Source organism: Lolium perenne, chromosome 6 (genome assembly GCF_019359855.2).
Source record: "Lolium perenne isolate Kyuss_39 chromosome 6, Kyuss_2.0, whole genome shotgun sequence".
Classification (NCBI taxonomy): domain Eukaryota; kingdom Viridiplantae; phylum Streptophyta; class Magnoliopsida; order Poales; family Poaceae; genus Lolium; species Lolium perenne.
The window spans coordinates 238,045,323-238,060,955 of NC_067249.2; the positions used below are offsets into that span (position 1 = coordinate 238,045,323).

Sequence of the window (15,633 nt, forward strand, 5' to 3'; positions counted from 1 at the left end):
CCCACCGGTATGGGTCTCCACTTGTAATGATTTTTCTTGAGTGCTTGCTGCTAATAACATTAAGGGTGTATTTGCAGGCTCCTCCACCTCTTTGTCAATTTTTAAAGTGGATAGATTTGGAGCAAGATCCCCGCCACAAGGAAGAGATTGCGTACGAGGAGCAAAGGAAGTGGAACTACATGTTCCAGTTGATTCGTGAGGAGGAGCGAGAGAAAAAAGATGACTTGAGAAAATCCACGAAGAAATCTTCAAATCCCTAGGGGAGGGATTTGAGAGGGAAGAGAGAGGGGGACGCGACCTTGTTCCTTCCTGGTCGGGGTGTGAGAGGTAAGTGGTAGGTGGAGGGGATGGGGGTGGCCCACACAACTTAACATATTCCGAAAGGTAGCGTCCTTGAGAGGGGAGTTGAACTTTAAAAAGGTAGCGCCCGGGTGTTGACCTCGCGAATTGTTGGCCCAGCCTCGGCACGCTAGCACATATTCAGCGCCACAGTTAGCGGCGCTATCGTGAAGTGGGTAACGCCCCGAGAAAAGGCGCTACTAAAAGGATCAGATTTTGAATATTTTTCAAAAAGAGATCAAATCGTCGAAAAAAGGTTAAATTTATCGAAATCCACAACAAAAGCTTTGTGAAAGCCGCTGTAGGGTGGGACCAACCTGCAGCCTCTCAGAAGCGGACACGAGGTGGCATCCAAGACTCGTCGGCCGTGCCATGAGTGCCACTCGCACGCACCTTTGTCTGTCTTCTTCCTCCCGCCGAGAGAGAGAGCTCACATCCAATTCACCTCGCCGGCGCGTTCCAGTTTCAAATCGCATGGGAGTCGCAGCAGCCTGAGCGTCACCGGCGACCACCCCCCGGATCCGAAGGCGCGCGCGCGCGGACATCCTATCGGCGGCTGGGCGACCCACTCCCCTGCACCGCGGCTTGCGGCGATGCCGCACGAGGCGTCCTCCGCCTCCGCCCTTCCCGCCTCCGAGGAGGACTCGCTGTGAGTCCGCTGCCCTAACCCCCCTACGCCTGGTACAAGTTCTCCTCGTGCCTGCGGTGATCTATGATCTCAATTCCGCGGCAGTGGCGGCGGAGTTCCGGCCCATTATCTCATGCCAGGTTTCGTGGTGCGGTCCGGGCCCTGCGGAATCCGTAGGTTTCGGTGTGTTCGCTGGAGCTTTCGCGTGCTGGTTCTGCGCGACCCCAGCGACGGGTTTTCGAGTTTATTGTGATAGCGCGTCGAATGCGAGAGCGTAGAAGGGAAGGGGGGTGATTTTCTGAATCTGCGTTTTCTGCCACCGTGTACTGTTTGGTGCCTGCGCGTAGGCATCCTCATCGATGACCTGAATCCGTTTGCCTGTCCATGGGGTTAGTGACTGGGTCGAGTGTTGAGCAGTTTGTTAGAGGTGATTGCGCTGCATAAGCTCAAGCCGCACTGCAGGTTCAGTCTCAACCCAAATGTTGTTTCTGCATTTGGTATGCTCTCCGCAAAACTGAGCAAGTACGACCAAGGGTGAATCAGAAACAGAGATAGTTCCTCTTTCGTTTACTGAAGTAATGGAGATAGTTAGTTCAGCTGTCTGAGAATTTACATGCCCTTGTACAGTCCTTCCTTCTCTAGTTTTTAGCAATCATAATATTTCCCCAGGATGTATAATCCTTCCTTTTCTGTAGGTTTATCGATTTACTACATGAAGCTCCCCTATCTGGTCATCGAGAGCCTAGAAGCATAGTTAGCGGCACCTTGTACTGTATATTGTTGGTAAGGATAAGTTTCTTGATACTGACCACATCTATGTTATCATGTCTAAGAAGATTACCTTGTTGGATATAAGTGTATTTTTTGTAAATTATATAAATCTACTATAAAATTATGTATTTTGTTATCCTGTTGGACTGTCATTAGTCAGCAAGATGTTGTTTTCACCTCCTTTATCCACTCGATGATAGATTTTGTTATCTTATTCTCTAGGTAGGTTATGCTGCTGTTTCTGTGTCAGCTCCATGGATATTTCTCCGTCTACCGCATATGATCTCTCCATTGCTTTGCAGCTGCAATGTTATCCTTCTTCTTCTTACAGGTTTTCTATCAGATCAGCTGGCTCATTCTTTCCACACCTGCATATTTTCGGCTACTCCCTTCTTTACAATTTATTGTTTCCATGTTATGTCTCTTGATGTGAGTTATTTACTTACTGTTCACGTGAAATTCAATGCAGGCATTTTTCAACAATATTGGGTTCACCAGGTCAGGAAAGTGAGGTTGCAGGTACGGCCCAATAAAAATGCTTTAATTTGTTAAGTTTCTTAATATTTTATGCAATAGAGTTGATATGTTTGTTGGAGCAATCAATTTGATCGACACTTCGTTAGTTTCATGAATATATGCTCTCCAATGAAGAGCCTATTGATTCTTCTCCACAATAGTGTTTTCGACTATGTTATCAATATCATCAACTTTTATATTCCGTTATCATTCTGTTATCCTTTCTTCTATTGTTACAGTGTTACACTTTGTCATTAACGAAAATGTACTTACAAAAATTGTACTCAAGGTCCCTAGTTTCATTCGGAATCTCCCGTTTATTTTACTTCAACATGCTGTTTCTCCTTGTTTCGTTTCGCTTATTAACTAGTGTATTTCATCTTTTGACTTGCAGGGCTATTACGATTTTAGCCAGAAACTGAAGCGTATTGCTCGACTTCCATTTGCCACTATTGCTTATGGTGAGCAGCACCAAACAAATTTGTGTGACACTCTAATATCATTATTTTACAATTTATAACTAGCATTAGCCACTTAGTGAACCGCTGTTTCCTTTCATGTGACCATCTTGGTGGTTCCATCTCTTGAGAGTGCGACAATGAGTATATAGCTTATGGTTTTAATTTTTATCTTGCTAACGCTGATCACTGTTAATGTGTATTGCTTCCGCAGGCACTGCTTTAATGCTTTTAATCATAGTCTGGCAGCCCCTTCTACGAATTCTATCAATTTCACTGTTGCTAAGGTACACCTTTGCCACTGTATTTAGCCTCTGTAAATCTGTGAGATATCTCTTGAATCATGATTTTTGAACGAAAGTTCAGGACACGTGAAGCCTATGTGAGATGCCATTCTGTCTTTTGGCAAGAAAAACACTATGACATTTAACTTAATTTATGAATTATACTACAAAGCAAAATTCATAGGCATGTATTCAAGGGAAATGACAAGAGAATGCAATGCATGGGTGTTTATTCTATTGTTTCAGTTTGCTGTTATTTTCCATTGTTTCAGTTTGCTGTTGTTTTCCATTGTTTCAGTTTGCTGTTGTTAACTTGTTGGTCACAGTTTTGTTGTGTTCAAATCCTTGTTCTAGTGTCCTATTCTATTGACATAAGTTCAGCTGTCAATTGACCCAAAACGTAGAGTTCCTGGACTGATGTTTCAACATGTTTATGGCTTGGGGAGCCTGCTCCCAACTTTATAGTATAGTTTCTAAAGCTAAACTGGAAATCCTAGGCTGAAGGAAGTCGCAACATGCTTAGAAGCCTGCTGTTTAGCTAGATAATTGTTTTATACCATTCAGTAAGCTAGATTGTAAATATGAACTGAACAACCTCATAACTAGCTAACAATAATTTATTCCTTCTTTCTTGCTCTCGCAATCATCTCACAATTCCAGTTGCCATAATGCAGGATCGCTATCGTGGTTGAAGCAATATGTGCTGGATGTTTTATGAGCTTATACATATGTGAGTTAAGTTGCTTATACCACCTTTTAGATAGCTATAATCATAGCAACTTGTGCTCTCTTGTGCAATTTATGATTTGGTCTGCAGGTTTATTAACATGGCACACCTTTTCAAATATCTTTGAAATCTTTATTTTGCACGCACAGTTAGGATTTTTTTCTTTCAGAATTATACTAACCAGCAACGCTGTGTCACTCCTTGAATGGTACTCCACATGTTTCTCATGATATTTTCAGTTCATCTACTTAATTTAGTGCATGCACATGTGCTCTTTTTTCCTTTCACATGCATGTTTGGCCCCATTAGATACTTTTAAGATGCAATGCCTGATTGGTTCCTTTTACAGGGTATATCCACAAATACAACTCTTTGAATGGGCGGCCTGATATCTTGCGGTCATTATATTCTGCACTTCAACCATCTAGCACTTTGGAAGATCGAAGGTACCAAAGTAATGGGGCACTGCAGATATGCTGAATTTCTCTCTGTTAATTGATATGTACTTACATTTTGATATTTCAAAACTCGTAGTCTAGTCTTTTCTGCACATATGATATCTATCTTCTGTCACATAGGTTGCACAACACTTAGGTGTTTGATTTTTTGACTGTCTCAAATTGACTTCTTTAAATCATGTCTATCAGAAAAATAATTCAAACATAGTATTGAGCTCACATTTAGGGGCATGTGAGTTCAGAGAGTTAAAACTGTCAATATATGTCGTATAGATCACCGAACATGACATTTCCAGTAGAGCTAGATGCACTGACCCATTTTTTTTACCAGATATTACGATGGCCGTCTTTCCGACCAGCAGATGGCATTACTTCAATACCAAAGGGAGAATATTCATTACCTGAGTGAGGAGGTATGTAGAAAATGAATGCAATTGTGATGCCCGATACTCAAGACCCATTTCACTAGATCTGTTCTCTTTTATATACTTAGATCATTTATAATTGATGTAGAGAAGCTAACCTGTAGCAGAACTATGTGCATTATTAAATCTCATTGCCTTAAATTGATTGTGTTGATTAGTCATACTATTTCATGAAAAGAGGAATGAGTTAAACCTCTGTAATACTGTTTCTTCGCTCACTTACTCTATCAGATCAGTACCCGAGACTGAAGGATTGGATAGTTTATATACAGTTACCTTTCTGGTCAAAGTAATCACAGATTATAATACTAAATCAGTTGCACTTTCATAAGTTTGGTTGTTGACAAACAATATTGTTTCTTTTCTTGAAAGGTGCTGCGGTTACAAGAAAGCTTGAGCAAATACCAGAGAACTGATGTTGGGAACACTCCTCAGGTCGACTGCTTATGCTGCACTAGTTTGAGCTGGCACTTGCACAGATTCAGAATTAGAGAAGAAACCCTGTAGCTGTTATATGATGTGATCGATTGACATGCTATTATTCTCTTTTCCAATTCTGCAGGTTGATCTTGCCCACCTTTTAGCATCTCGTGACCAAGAACTTCGAGCACTCTCTGCTGAGGTAATAATCTGTACTATCTAAAGACAGACTATTCTTGACCTCACGAGGCAGGTTCCCAATGGCCAAGGTCAAATCACCTATCTCTGGTCTACTTAAGGAAATGCTTACGTAAACTATTACAGTAAATATAACTACTATTTGAACTAGTTGTTGGCACGGCTGTAAACAAACTAATTGCTAGCGGCCTAGCAGCACCATGTGCTTATTGACTAGTATGTGTTAATTCTCTCCTATTATTACTGAAATCATATTATAACATAGAGAGCTGCAAATCTTGTTATGAGAACCATTTACTAGAATCATGAAGTATCACAGCCCTCGGGGCCCTCCCTATTCAGCGACATTAGGACAGAGGCGCGGCAATGGGCGGACGCGGGAGCCCGGGGTGTTCGCCAGCTACTCCCCTAGAATAGGGTCTCCTCTCTTGGGTCGAGTTGTACTGCGGGGTGTTTGTCCCTCTTCGGAGGGGCATGTACATATCTAACTTTCTTTATCTATCAATGCATCGAAACGCAAATCTTTTGCGTTTTCGCAAAAAAGAAGTATCACATACGTACTAAATTACTAATTGAATCTTCAGATGAATCAAGTGCACTCTGAGCTTGACCTTGCTCGTGGACTGATTGATGAGAAGGACTCCGAGATCCAACGTATTCGTGTGAGCAACAATCAGGTATGTTTCCGCAAATAGCACTATTCCATAGAATGATGATCAAGTTAGGTTTTCTCACATCTTCTTGCAAAGCATGCTTACTTGATTAATGAACATGATGGGTGCAGTATGTTGAAGAAAATGATAGACTCAGAGCCATTCTTGGAGAGTGGAGTGCTCGAGCAGCAAAGGTACTCTGGATAATTGAAGTGCTATTCTTTTTGTCCTATAACATTCTAATATTCTTCCCCATAATTGTTTTTTGGGTGTGCTCAACAGCTTGAACGTGCACTGGAGGCAGAGAGACTGTCAAACATCGAATTGCGAAAGCACATTGCAAAGTTCCGAGGCCAACTGCAAAAGGAACAACACACCTGATTCGCCTATTCTTGGAATCCTTGTCTATTGGTGTGTATCAGCTAGTTCAAAATTCTTCAATTTCAGAAGGTTTTACCTAGGACAACTGACCAAAGATAGTCATCTCATGTGAATCCCGAACCCCTAACAATTGGCAGTTTAGGAGCATCAGTGGTTTCACTAAAATTGTAATGTAGTATAAGACCAGCACGCTGCCTGGTATGCATCAGAAAAAAAGGAAAAGCATACGTGGCAGCTCTCCTGTGAATGCACAGTTTGATTTGTAAATCTGCAAAGTGTTGTTTAATAATGCCTTAATGGTGTATGAGGGGTTTAGCATAGATTTGGTTGATCTTGAGCCTTGTGTGGCTGCATGTTAACATGTAAAGGACAACGTTTCTTTTTTTCTAACCAGTTACGAAACGAAGGTGAACCGTTGACCTAGGGAAAAAAAAACCACATGGGTCCATCGATGAATTTTCTGAACATGCCACGATGAACATGAGCTGTTGATATTACTGCTGAATCAGGTATTTATCTAGAATACTTTCTGAAGAGAAGAAGAATACTTTTGGCATGTGATGTGTATACTATATTTTTTTTTACCTTATGTGTATATTATTGCAGTAGTCTATTTGATATGTTCTGGTAAGGATGTTTCGACAGCTGCTTTGGCGGTTTTTTTTTTTGGCGAATTAGCTGCTTTTGTTTTCCATCAGAAGACTACTACTGTAGTAATATTTGTCATGTTCTGATAAGGATATTTCTTCTCTTTGATTTTCACAGCCCGTTAGTCTGAGTATGACACCAAGGCCAAGGTTACTCCTGCTCCATACTGGAAATGTTGTTCTAACCAAAATGAACTGGATGTCAATGTTACTCTCGTCTGGAGTCTGGACCATCTTTTTCACCAGGAAAGAGTGTGGAAGTCGACAGTGATAGCAGTGGCGCCCAAACTGACTTGCAGATTATACCTAGAGGAAAAAGACGTCGTCTTCTTTGCCGTTTAGCGAGGATGCTCTCAGCTCACCTTCCCACTGTTTGGGAATCCAGCCTTCCAGGCCAGGTTCAATGAACACAGCAGGTTGGTGCGGCAAAGCAGCACTATACACTCCATCGCGTCGCCTACCTCTTCGGCGGCCCCTCTACAACGATCTGTCTTGTTGAGCCATCCATCATGCCGAGGTGTACGTACATGTCGAATTGATGAACCGAACCAGCTGCAAATGTCGTTACATGTTTTCATTCATGGAGGCCTGGAGGGGATCACATCAGATCGTAGCCTCGGAAAGTTGGGTAGGCATGTGGCAGTGCAGTGCGAGACGCTGAGGAAGCAATCCATGCATGTGACTGATGGGAGGCAATCAAGCAGCAAAGAGCTGTCATGCCCATCCTGAGGCCCATGCCACCCTAATGAATCACTCCATGAACAAGTCACCAGTTTGCTTAGCGCCAATAACGAAATGTTAAGTTGATCCCTGTCAGCTGGCCTCTGGTTCAACGCATGCAAATCTAGGTCGATCTGGCGAAACAATTACGTGTCTACATCATTAGTTACACGCTAAACATATTATGCTAGATGAGTGTCATTTTCACTTGATCGAAGGTTAAGGGCGTGACACAGAGTCGACGAGACATAACAAATCCGAAAATATATAAAATATCCTATATTGGGTGGAATACTACATACACACGTGATTTCTTTTCTTACCGTTTGGCTGCCGGCCATGCATATATGATCGAGGGGGTCCTAGATCGAGCCCGTTTTCGGCGATCGGCGGAGAGCCGAGATCATCTGGATGATTCCTGGAATCTACATCCACCGATTCGTCCGGCTCGACAGAATTTGCAAATTTTATCCTTTTTTAAAAGTCAAGCCAAAATGACACATCTCCTTAACTTTTTGCCCACCTTTAAAAAAAGACTCTTTTGCTCGACGCATCCTCTATGGGGGTTGAACTTGACACCATCAACACTATATATTTCACTGTCGATTTTTTTTTGCGAAGGAAACAAAAAGATATATCGGGGGATTGTCTTTCCTTAAGAGAAGAAACATATCACTCCATTCCATAATATAAGATGTTATACTCATGTATCGGCTGTAATATCATCTTACGATGTGGGAGAGTAACTATTTATGAAAAATGATCATGTTTTAGGCAGAACATGACACAAATCTCTTAAAGAAACAAAATGACTAACCCCACGAGCATCCGAGTGAGTTATATGCTGAGCCAACATGTTGAAGGTCACCACCCTGTATGTGATGTCCACCAGAGCATGATTAAGAAAACCTCAGCATAGGTTACCCTTTTGTCCCATGGAAATGCATTGGGTTCGCTCCTTTGATACATTTCAGATGACATTGATAATATTGTTGTCACCCTTTGCGGTTGAGAGTTTATTTGTATCCAAGGTCAGTATGGGTCTATCCTTTGGAACTAAAACCATTGTGACCGGAGGGCGTGCCCGAATATGTCAATATTTGTGATGCCTCGGCCACCCAACGCCTTTGTCTAACAAACTATCTTCCAGTAGACGAGTGAGTGACTCCTACCCATATTGTCGCTATCATGATCGTTCTAGGTGAAGCCGTTGAAGGATTTGTACAACTTGGCACGAAGCCACATGGGTCACTAACAGATTGTAAGTCACCAATGATATAGTAATTGATTTTGCAAGGGTCAAACTTCCGCCCTAGGCAAGTTCTTTCCCATCCATCATCGCATCCTTCCTCCAATCTTGTCAACATGCGGTTGAAAACCGACCTTGCAAATGCGTCGATAGTGGAGTGGGAGCTCGAGATAGCGCCTAGGGAAACTCGCTATCTTAGCATGTATAGCAGAAAGGATGTTTTGAAGGTCTACGCCGACGCATTTGCTCGAAAATTGAAGTCTTTGGTCTTTGCAAGGTTAGTGATGGAATCACTCTTTAAAGGATGAAAGTGATGGCCGCCAACCCATTATATTACGGTTTGCAAAGATGTCAGAAAGTGATGGTCGCTACCCATTCTCTCACGAGTTTGTAAAGATGACACCATCATCTCAAGCCTCGCAACAAAACCGCGACCGACCATGTGTTGTGAACACATGGGATCGTAGAGAAAGTACAATCGATGACATCGAATTTCGCTCGTGTTGAAAGTAATGCACGAATTGGGTTGTGCAATAATGCATGTTCATACAATCTAAAATGCCCTCTGCAGGGTATTTATGATTGCATTTATTTTATATTTGGTTTGTAGTATAGGGTTGCCCTTGTCCTCACTCTAATCGTGCTACAATATTTTCTACATGTGTTTGGTTCACTATCTTCCTTGTATCTTGCCATAATTTCTTATAACCATATGAAGTTCACATGTTGTAGACTCGATTTCTCCGTATCGTTTCAATTTTATTGGGCGTCCCTCCAAGGGATCCATCGACTCAATATCTTCTAGTCAAGTCTGGCACACTCTCCTAATTTGTCGATTTTTTTGAGCATTTTGTTCGCCAATGTTCACAACAAGTTCTACTTCCGTTTTTGGCCAATCATTTTATACTCCTAACAAAATTTTACTACGCTTTACATATTGAGCAGAGACAAGTTCTGTTCTGAAAAGGAGTTCGCACGTGCCGCACGCACGGGCGGAGAGGCAGCCAGCCAGCCGCCGCCGAGGTAGTTTGGCAAGTTAATACGAAAGGGAGAGCGCTTGCTTTCTGTTCTTCACCACCTCCCCGTTCCCCCTCCCGCACACTCCATTCGCCGGCAACGCCCCGAATCGGAGGGAACACCAGCTGGGCAAGGAAGGCACGGCATCCTCGACCTTGCCCCCTCTCCCGCTTCCTTGCTCGCGCGCGCGAGCAGCTGTCTCCTCCCTCTCCGATCTGCCAGCGACGCGCGATTCGGTGCGCCCGGCCAAGGTTGGTGCTTTCCTCAAGCTGTGTTGTTTCCCCGTCCTTTTCTTACGCGCGCGTCGCTCTACATGGGATGTATGGCAAATGTGGGCGGTTCAGTTGATCTGCCGGGGGGATTTTGGTTGGTTTGTCGAGGCGGCGGCCTGTGGATGATGGGTTGGTGTTTGCTGCGGGGCGTTTCTTGGGTGTGAATCTGGTACGAGCTGCGAGATCATGGCGGTTTGTGTGTTGTGTGCCTGCAGATTTCTGAAGAAAAAAATTTGGTATTCCAACTGCTGCTTAGTTGCAGCCGGGGGGGGGGGGGGGGGGGTGAGATTTTGATCTACCTGGAACCGTTCCGTATGTACCCGCTTTGCGTTCTCCATATCTTACTTGCGTCACTGGGATCATAAGAAAAGGGAGCAAAGCTCTCTGCTCCATTTTTGTGAAATTAGACAAACGTTTCATACTGTACATCGTTTTCAGTTCAGTTTTGTTGGCTGACGCCGACAGCACGGGCACCCCAAATGTACAGTTCAGTACAAGGTAGCCAGACAACGGCTCAGAAAGACCACACATGCTTTTTCTTCCATCATACGTTGCTGAACCAGTTGGTGTGGGTGAGCACGATCAGACGACGGCTATTCAGCCGATGCCTCCACAGCCTCAAACCGATTCTTTGGGAGCTCCAATAGCTATTTTGGGCGGATTATTATGTCAACTACTGTGATTGTCTTGAGAAGTGAAAATCATTAAAATGATGTGTGAGGAAAGAGTGGTTTCTATGCCATAACGTAAACTCAGAAAGTAATTTTGCAGAATAGCGCATGATGGTTGCTTTTGGGGATTAGTTCATACATTTTTCAATGGCAGGGTCAAATGCTCGTGTAGAACTGTTGTCTGTGAATACACACTGAATTCCTATTGACATATGTGTTTCCTGACTCCTGGTTTCTTTGTTCCAAATGGCAGATCCGATTAGGTTATCCTGCTGCCAAACTCGAGGACTGGCGGCTTGGTTTAAGGACTTCTGAAGTCGCAATACTCTGGCAACACTATGAAGCCTGATTGGACCTTTTTCTCCAAGCTTGATCACAACGGAGGATATCTGCATAAGTTCCCAGCAGACTCTCTGATATCTCATGATACCGGGTTGAGATTAATAGCACAGGTCGGAACACTAGTCGAGAGTTCCTTTCAGAATCCCAGACATATATGTTCTGCAGGAAGTGGTGCAGTTCAGGAGGTGTTCGGCTGCTTCAACAAAGTTGCGGGGGCTTTCTATTTCTGCCTTTCTAGAGCATCAAATCCCAAGATCTTACATAGGCTGTCTGCTGTTGCAGGCTCTGGTTCAAGAGCCTGTCGGTCACAAATAAAACAAGCGACCTCTTGCCTGCAGCATTTGGCTGGATTGCAGTTTGGTTCTCGAGTAAGAGAAGAGCGTGCTATACAGATGATCTTAGCCAGGCTTGCAAATGTGACATTTGGGCAACTCTGGAATGACGTGGAGGAGCAACAGGCCTGTAACATTCTTATGCTAGCTGCTGCTTCTGTGATACCACCATTTGAAAACATGTAAGTTTCATTTATTGCTATTTCAGACTCCAGTAGTCTACCCCTGCTTTTTATGGAAATAGTTTACAAGGTTCTCATATATATATGGTTGGATTGGGTTATTATTGCTTCCCACTTTGGATTTTAATTAATTTTTTCTTTGTTTACTGTTCCATCTATGCATTGACAAAGATCACCAAAGATGCTCATGGATTCAATTACTTTGGGCAAAGATGGTACACAGATCAGAGAACATATGGACCAGTCATATTTGGAAGAAAGGCGTCCAGGTTGTGCTCGTGTTGCTGTGCCAAGAACAATCTTTCCAGAAGATGTGACAGAACCAACAACAGGAATCAAGTTCCCTACCCTTCTTGAGGACAATTCAAACCCAACTGCAGAGGTTGTTTTTCCAACTCTCTTTTGTGGACACTGGCATGTACCATTTTTCCTTATTCCAAAAGAAATGTTTCATTAGGCTTATAAGCCTTCCATGTTGCTCTATTACTAGTTCCGCTCCTAGGGCAGTGACAGTTATTTGGATACGGTGCCTCTATCTTGTTCTTTTGACATAGTGCTGCAATTTTATATACTTAATCTGTAATATTGCTCAGGCCTTGAGCACTTGAGGATTCCCATTGATGAGTTAACAAACAATTAAACTTACAGGTACTTGTTGGGATGGGTATTAGGAGCATGCGGATAATGCGGGTAAAAAATCTGAATGTCTATGCCTTTGGATTATGTGAGTAAGCTAATTTTCATGTGTGCTTCTGTTACTGAGGATATTGCTTAAAGGATGTTCATTTATGTCATTGATGTTGCATTCACTGTTCTCAATAGATATACAACCAGATTCTGTTTGCAACAAGCTGGGTTCGAAGTATGCTTCTGTTCCAGCTGCGGAGCTGAAGGATCACCCAGATTTCTATGAAGATCTTCTAAGGTGTGAATTCTCTATTGATTATTTACAGTTGTTTCTGTAATTATGTATATTGCAGATATTTCCTGAATACCATAACTAGCCTAGTTATCTAGCCTCTAAGAAATACCTGTGCAAGCTGAGGAATTGTTTGAATAATCTGGCAGAATCAGTGGAAAAAACCTATAGAAGGATAGGTGCTGTTATCATATGTATAGAGTCTTCCTGACACTGTTCCAAACCTGCAATTCAGTTGATGCCATTTATAGGACTCGCTAGAGCTTTGATGCTGTGTAGGATTTTCATATTGCCTGACACCACATTAGCAACATTCATTTTCTCTTCTGCCTCTGTTTGCTAATAAATCTTGCCTTCTGTCATTATACTTGCCTGTTATGCAGGGAAAACATTCATATGACAGTTAGGCTGGTAGTTAGCTACAATGGCCTTAGCATTGGAACGGTGCGAAAGTAAGTATCCTCGTATTCTTGTGCCAACACTGACATATTTTGACCATTATCAAAGGTATGATCTGCAAGATTGATGTTAATTACTTGTTTTTTTAACTTGCTTTTCAGTGCATTCGAGAAGTCTCTGTGCTTCAGACTGCAAAAGGTCCTTGTTAATTCAGCAACTAATTTAATATTTTTTTGCTAGCAATAGAGCTTTAACCGAGCTTTCTGTCTACTTTATGATTAGATGAATCCTAACACCGATTACGATTGCCTGAAGACGTTTGGCTCTTATTTCAGTGAAGACATCCGGATACCTGCAGTGAGCTTCTAATCGCATCTCGTCAATTTAGTGTATTCCGCTTAGGTGTGAGATATTATAGCCAATACAAATGCAGGGTACGAAGATCGACTTCCGTCAAACATCTGGAGGCCAGCTTATAACTGAAAGTTAGTGATACAAATATAGTAAGTATATGATTGATAATTTTCCATTACAATATACATTAACAAAGAATATCCGCATGCAGTTGATGGCAAACAAATTGGTGCTATCCAGAGCAAAGACCTTTGCAGTAAGTGCATTCTTGTTCCAGTTTCCAGCAAAAGACACTCTACTGTGCAATTTTTGAATCGTCTACCTAATACTGTATTTATTATGTTTTAGAGTTACTCTTAGTACCATTGTGTATTAAACCCTATCTTTATGAACAGGGGCTTTTTTCGATATGTACATTGGTGACCCCCCTGTTTCAGTGGAGACCAAACAAGACATTGCAAAAAATGTGGGTGGACTCATTAGAAGATGCTAGAGCAAGAATAATTTAAGGCAGAGTCTTGGAATTGTTTCGTTCTTCTTCACAATAGTAAGGGCCATATACATACAGATAGGAAATAGGAGAGGATCAATGTTGCATGTATAGTAATATATCTGTAACTTGTTAGAAATGCAAAATTCGCAACTTAGGGTTGCTTAGCCTCTTTCTCCAAAGCAAATGCATCCATGCTTTTCATATGGATTGACTATTTGTTGTTTCCTGGCCTACCATACCATGTACAATGATTCAGTTAGAAGTGTACTCCGTAACAAAGTATGCATTGTTTCTGCAACAGATTTTTCAATAATACATTTTTAAACTGATCCACCCTAAGTAAACCTATGATGGATACGCCGTGCCATTTCCCCCCCAGATAGCTCTCAGCTCGCTACAGTTCTTGGTCGCCCCCTATCTCTCCGCCGGGCAGATCCGAAGCCACTCTGCCGGAATAGCCGGCCGGAGGCGGTGGAGGTGAAGCGCCGGAGTAGTTTAGGTGTAGATCTGTAGTTCTCTAGGTGTTTGTGGCTGTTTGCCACCGTTTTGGGCGGATGCCCCATAGTGGAGGCGGCGGTCTGGATCCACGCCGCCGGATCTCGAGCATGCTAATTGCTAGGGCTGCTGCTAGCTCTCTCTACTCCGGTGGTCGGAGGGAGAGGTGGCAAGGAGCGGCGCCGTCTTCTTTGTTAAGCTTCATGCACTAGCCACTTGAACCAAAAATTCGAACTAATGGAAAGGGCTAGGCAATCTACTTGTACATGTCAACACCCCCTCTCATGTGTGACGGGAAGACGAGAAGACAAGTCAACACGTGTAGAGAGGTAAAGAGGCAGCGCTGGGACCACACGTCACACGGCAAGAGGCTGCGGGGGAATTTAGAATAAATTGTGAAAGCCAGGATTTGAACTCGAGACCTGGGGCTCTGATACCATGTTAAGCTTCATGCACTAGCCACTTGAACCAAAAGTCCGAACTAATGGAAAGGGTTAGGCAATCTACTTGTACATGTCAACATTCTTCAATAAACCTGCGGCGGCAGGTTCTTCTCTCTACCTCGACAGCGATGTTGAAGTTCCCCTGGCCGGCCGTGAAGGCGAGGTGGGGTTTCTTCGCGGAGTTGCAAGGCGCGTCTCTGCTTCGCTCCTGGCCGGCCTTGGTGGCGAGGAGGAGCTGGAGCACGGCTCGCTGATTTTGGATCGAGATAGAGGTCCCTGTCATCTCTGTCGATGCGTCCGGTGGCAGGTGTTTGCTAACCTGCGGCTTCTTCTCACTTGCCATGGTGGCAAGAAGAAAGGCGGTGGCGAGGCGATCCCTCGGCATCTTCATCGACTTCTGCCTGAACGGTGCTATGGAGTCTCTACGCAAGAGCTCCCTCGAGCGAATCACGTGGTGCCATACAACGGCACCGCGATCTTTTGCCGGACAAGCGGCCCATCTTCAACCTCCAAGATGGAGGCTCCTCGGTGCTCGGTTCGTCGGAGCTCGTCGTCTCTCCACCGCCAAGTGGTTCGTCCCCGGAGGAGGAGAAGCGGCCACCGGATCATCAACGTCGCCGGAAGCATGCTATCGAGCGTCTTGGCATCGCATCTCGACGGCAACGTCTCGAGGTCACCGGCGACTGGTGGTGGAGACGTCCAGGGACCCAATTGCTTTTTTAGTTTTTGTCTCAGGGTGTTTTATGCAATTTTGGAGGGCCTTTCTTCAAATTCTGGTTTATCGGTGCAAAAGATGCTAGAGGACCTTTTTATAAATCTGTACCCGCCACGTGTGATGCA

General features: G+C 43.5%; 2 protein-coding genes across 3 annotated transcripts; both read left to right on the plus strand.

Moving 5' to 3' along the window:
* The first annotated feature begins 701 nt into the window (after positions 1–701).
* Positions 702–6,664, plus strand: LOC127305744 (protein FIP1). Of its 2 annotated transcripts, XM_051336273.2 has the most exons (14): positions 702–988; positions 1,663–1,750; positions 1,961–2,069; positions 2,208–2,257; positions 2,649–2,715; positions 2,927–2,999; positions 3,671–3,726; positions 4,073–4,169; positions 4,513–4,594; positions 4,979–5,041; positions 5,169–5,228; positions 5,809–5,901; positions 6,009–6,071; positions 6,160–6,664. In XM_051336273.2, the coding sequence occupies exons 1-14, from the start codon at positions 933–935 to the stop codon at positions 6,256–6,258; spliced, it is 1,056 nt and encodes a 351-aa protein (XP_051192233.1). In that variant the 5' UTR covers positions 702–932; the 3' UTR covers positions 6,259–6,664. The 2 variants fall into 2 exon arrangements, with proteins under 2 accessions (XP_051192233.1, XP_051192234.1); XM_051336274.1 differs by lacking the exon at positions 702–988 and having other exon boundaries at positions 1,965–2,069.
* Positions 6,665–9,888: 3,224 nt separating this feature from the next.
* Positions 9,889–14,188, plus strand: LOC127305743 (fatty-acid-binding protein 2). Its single transcript, XM_051336272.2, has 11 exons — positions 9,889–10,142; positions 11,088–11,690; positions 11,862–12,072; positions 12,339–12,414; positions 12,513–12,615; positions 12,993–13,061; positions 13,170–13,206; positions 13,291–13,365; positions 13,442–13,493; positions 13,574–13,618; positions 13,758–14,188. The coding sequence occupies exons 2-11, from the start codon at positions 11,173–11,175 to the stop codon at positions 13,853–13,855; spliced, it is 1,284 nt and encodes a 427-aa protein (XP_051192232.1). The 5' UTR covers positions 9,889–10,142; positions 11,088–11,172; the 3' UTR covers positions 13,856–14,188.
* The last annotated feature ends 1,445 nt before the right edge of the window (positions 14,189–15,633 follow it).

What these genes read in the sequence shown, in the direction of transcription:
- LOC127305744 (XM_051336273.2), top strand. Translation starts at nt 933, where the DNA reads ATGCCGCACGAGGCGTCCTCCGCCTCCGCCCTTCCCGCCTCCGAGGAG. An exon ending in CCTTGTACTGTATATTGTTG is followed by an intron (nt 1,751 to 1,960) that starts GTAAGGATAAGT and finishes CTTATTCTCTAG; the next exon opens with GTAGGTTATGCTGCTGTTTC. An exon ending in TATCCTTCTTCTTCTTACAG is followed by an intron (nt 2,070 to 2,207) that starts GTTTTCTATCAG and finishes AATTCAATGCAG; the next exon opens with GCATTTTTCAACAATATTGG.
- LOC127305743 (XM_051336272.2), top strand. Translation starts at nt 11,173, where the DNA reads ATGAAGCCTGATTGGACCTTTTTCTCCAAGCTTGATCACAACGGAGGA. An exon ending in TGTGCTTCAGACTGCAAAAG is followed by an intron (nt 13,207 to 13,290) that starts GTCCTTGTTAAT and finishes CTTTATGATTAG; the next exon opens with ATGAATCCTAACACCGATTA. An exon ending in AAGACATCCGGATACCTGCA is followed by an intron (nt 13,366 to 13,441) that starts GTGAGCTTCTAA and finishes ATACAAATGCAG; the next exon opens with GGTACGAAGATCGACTTCCG.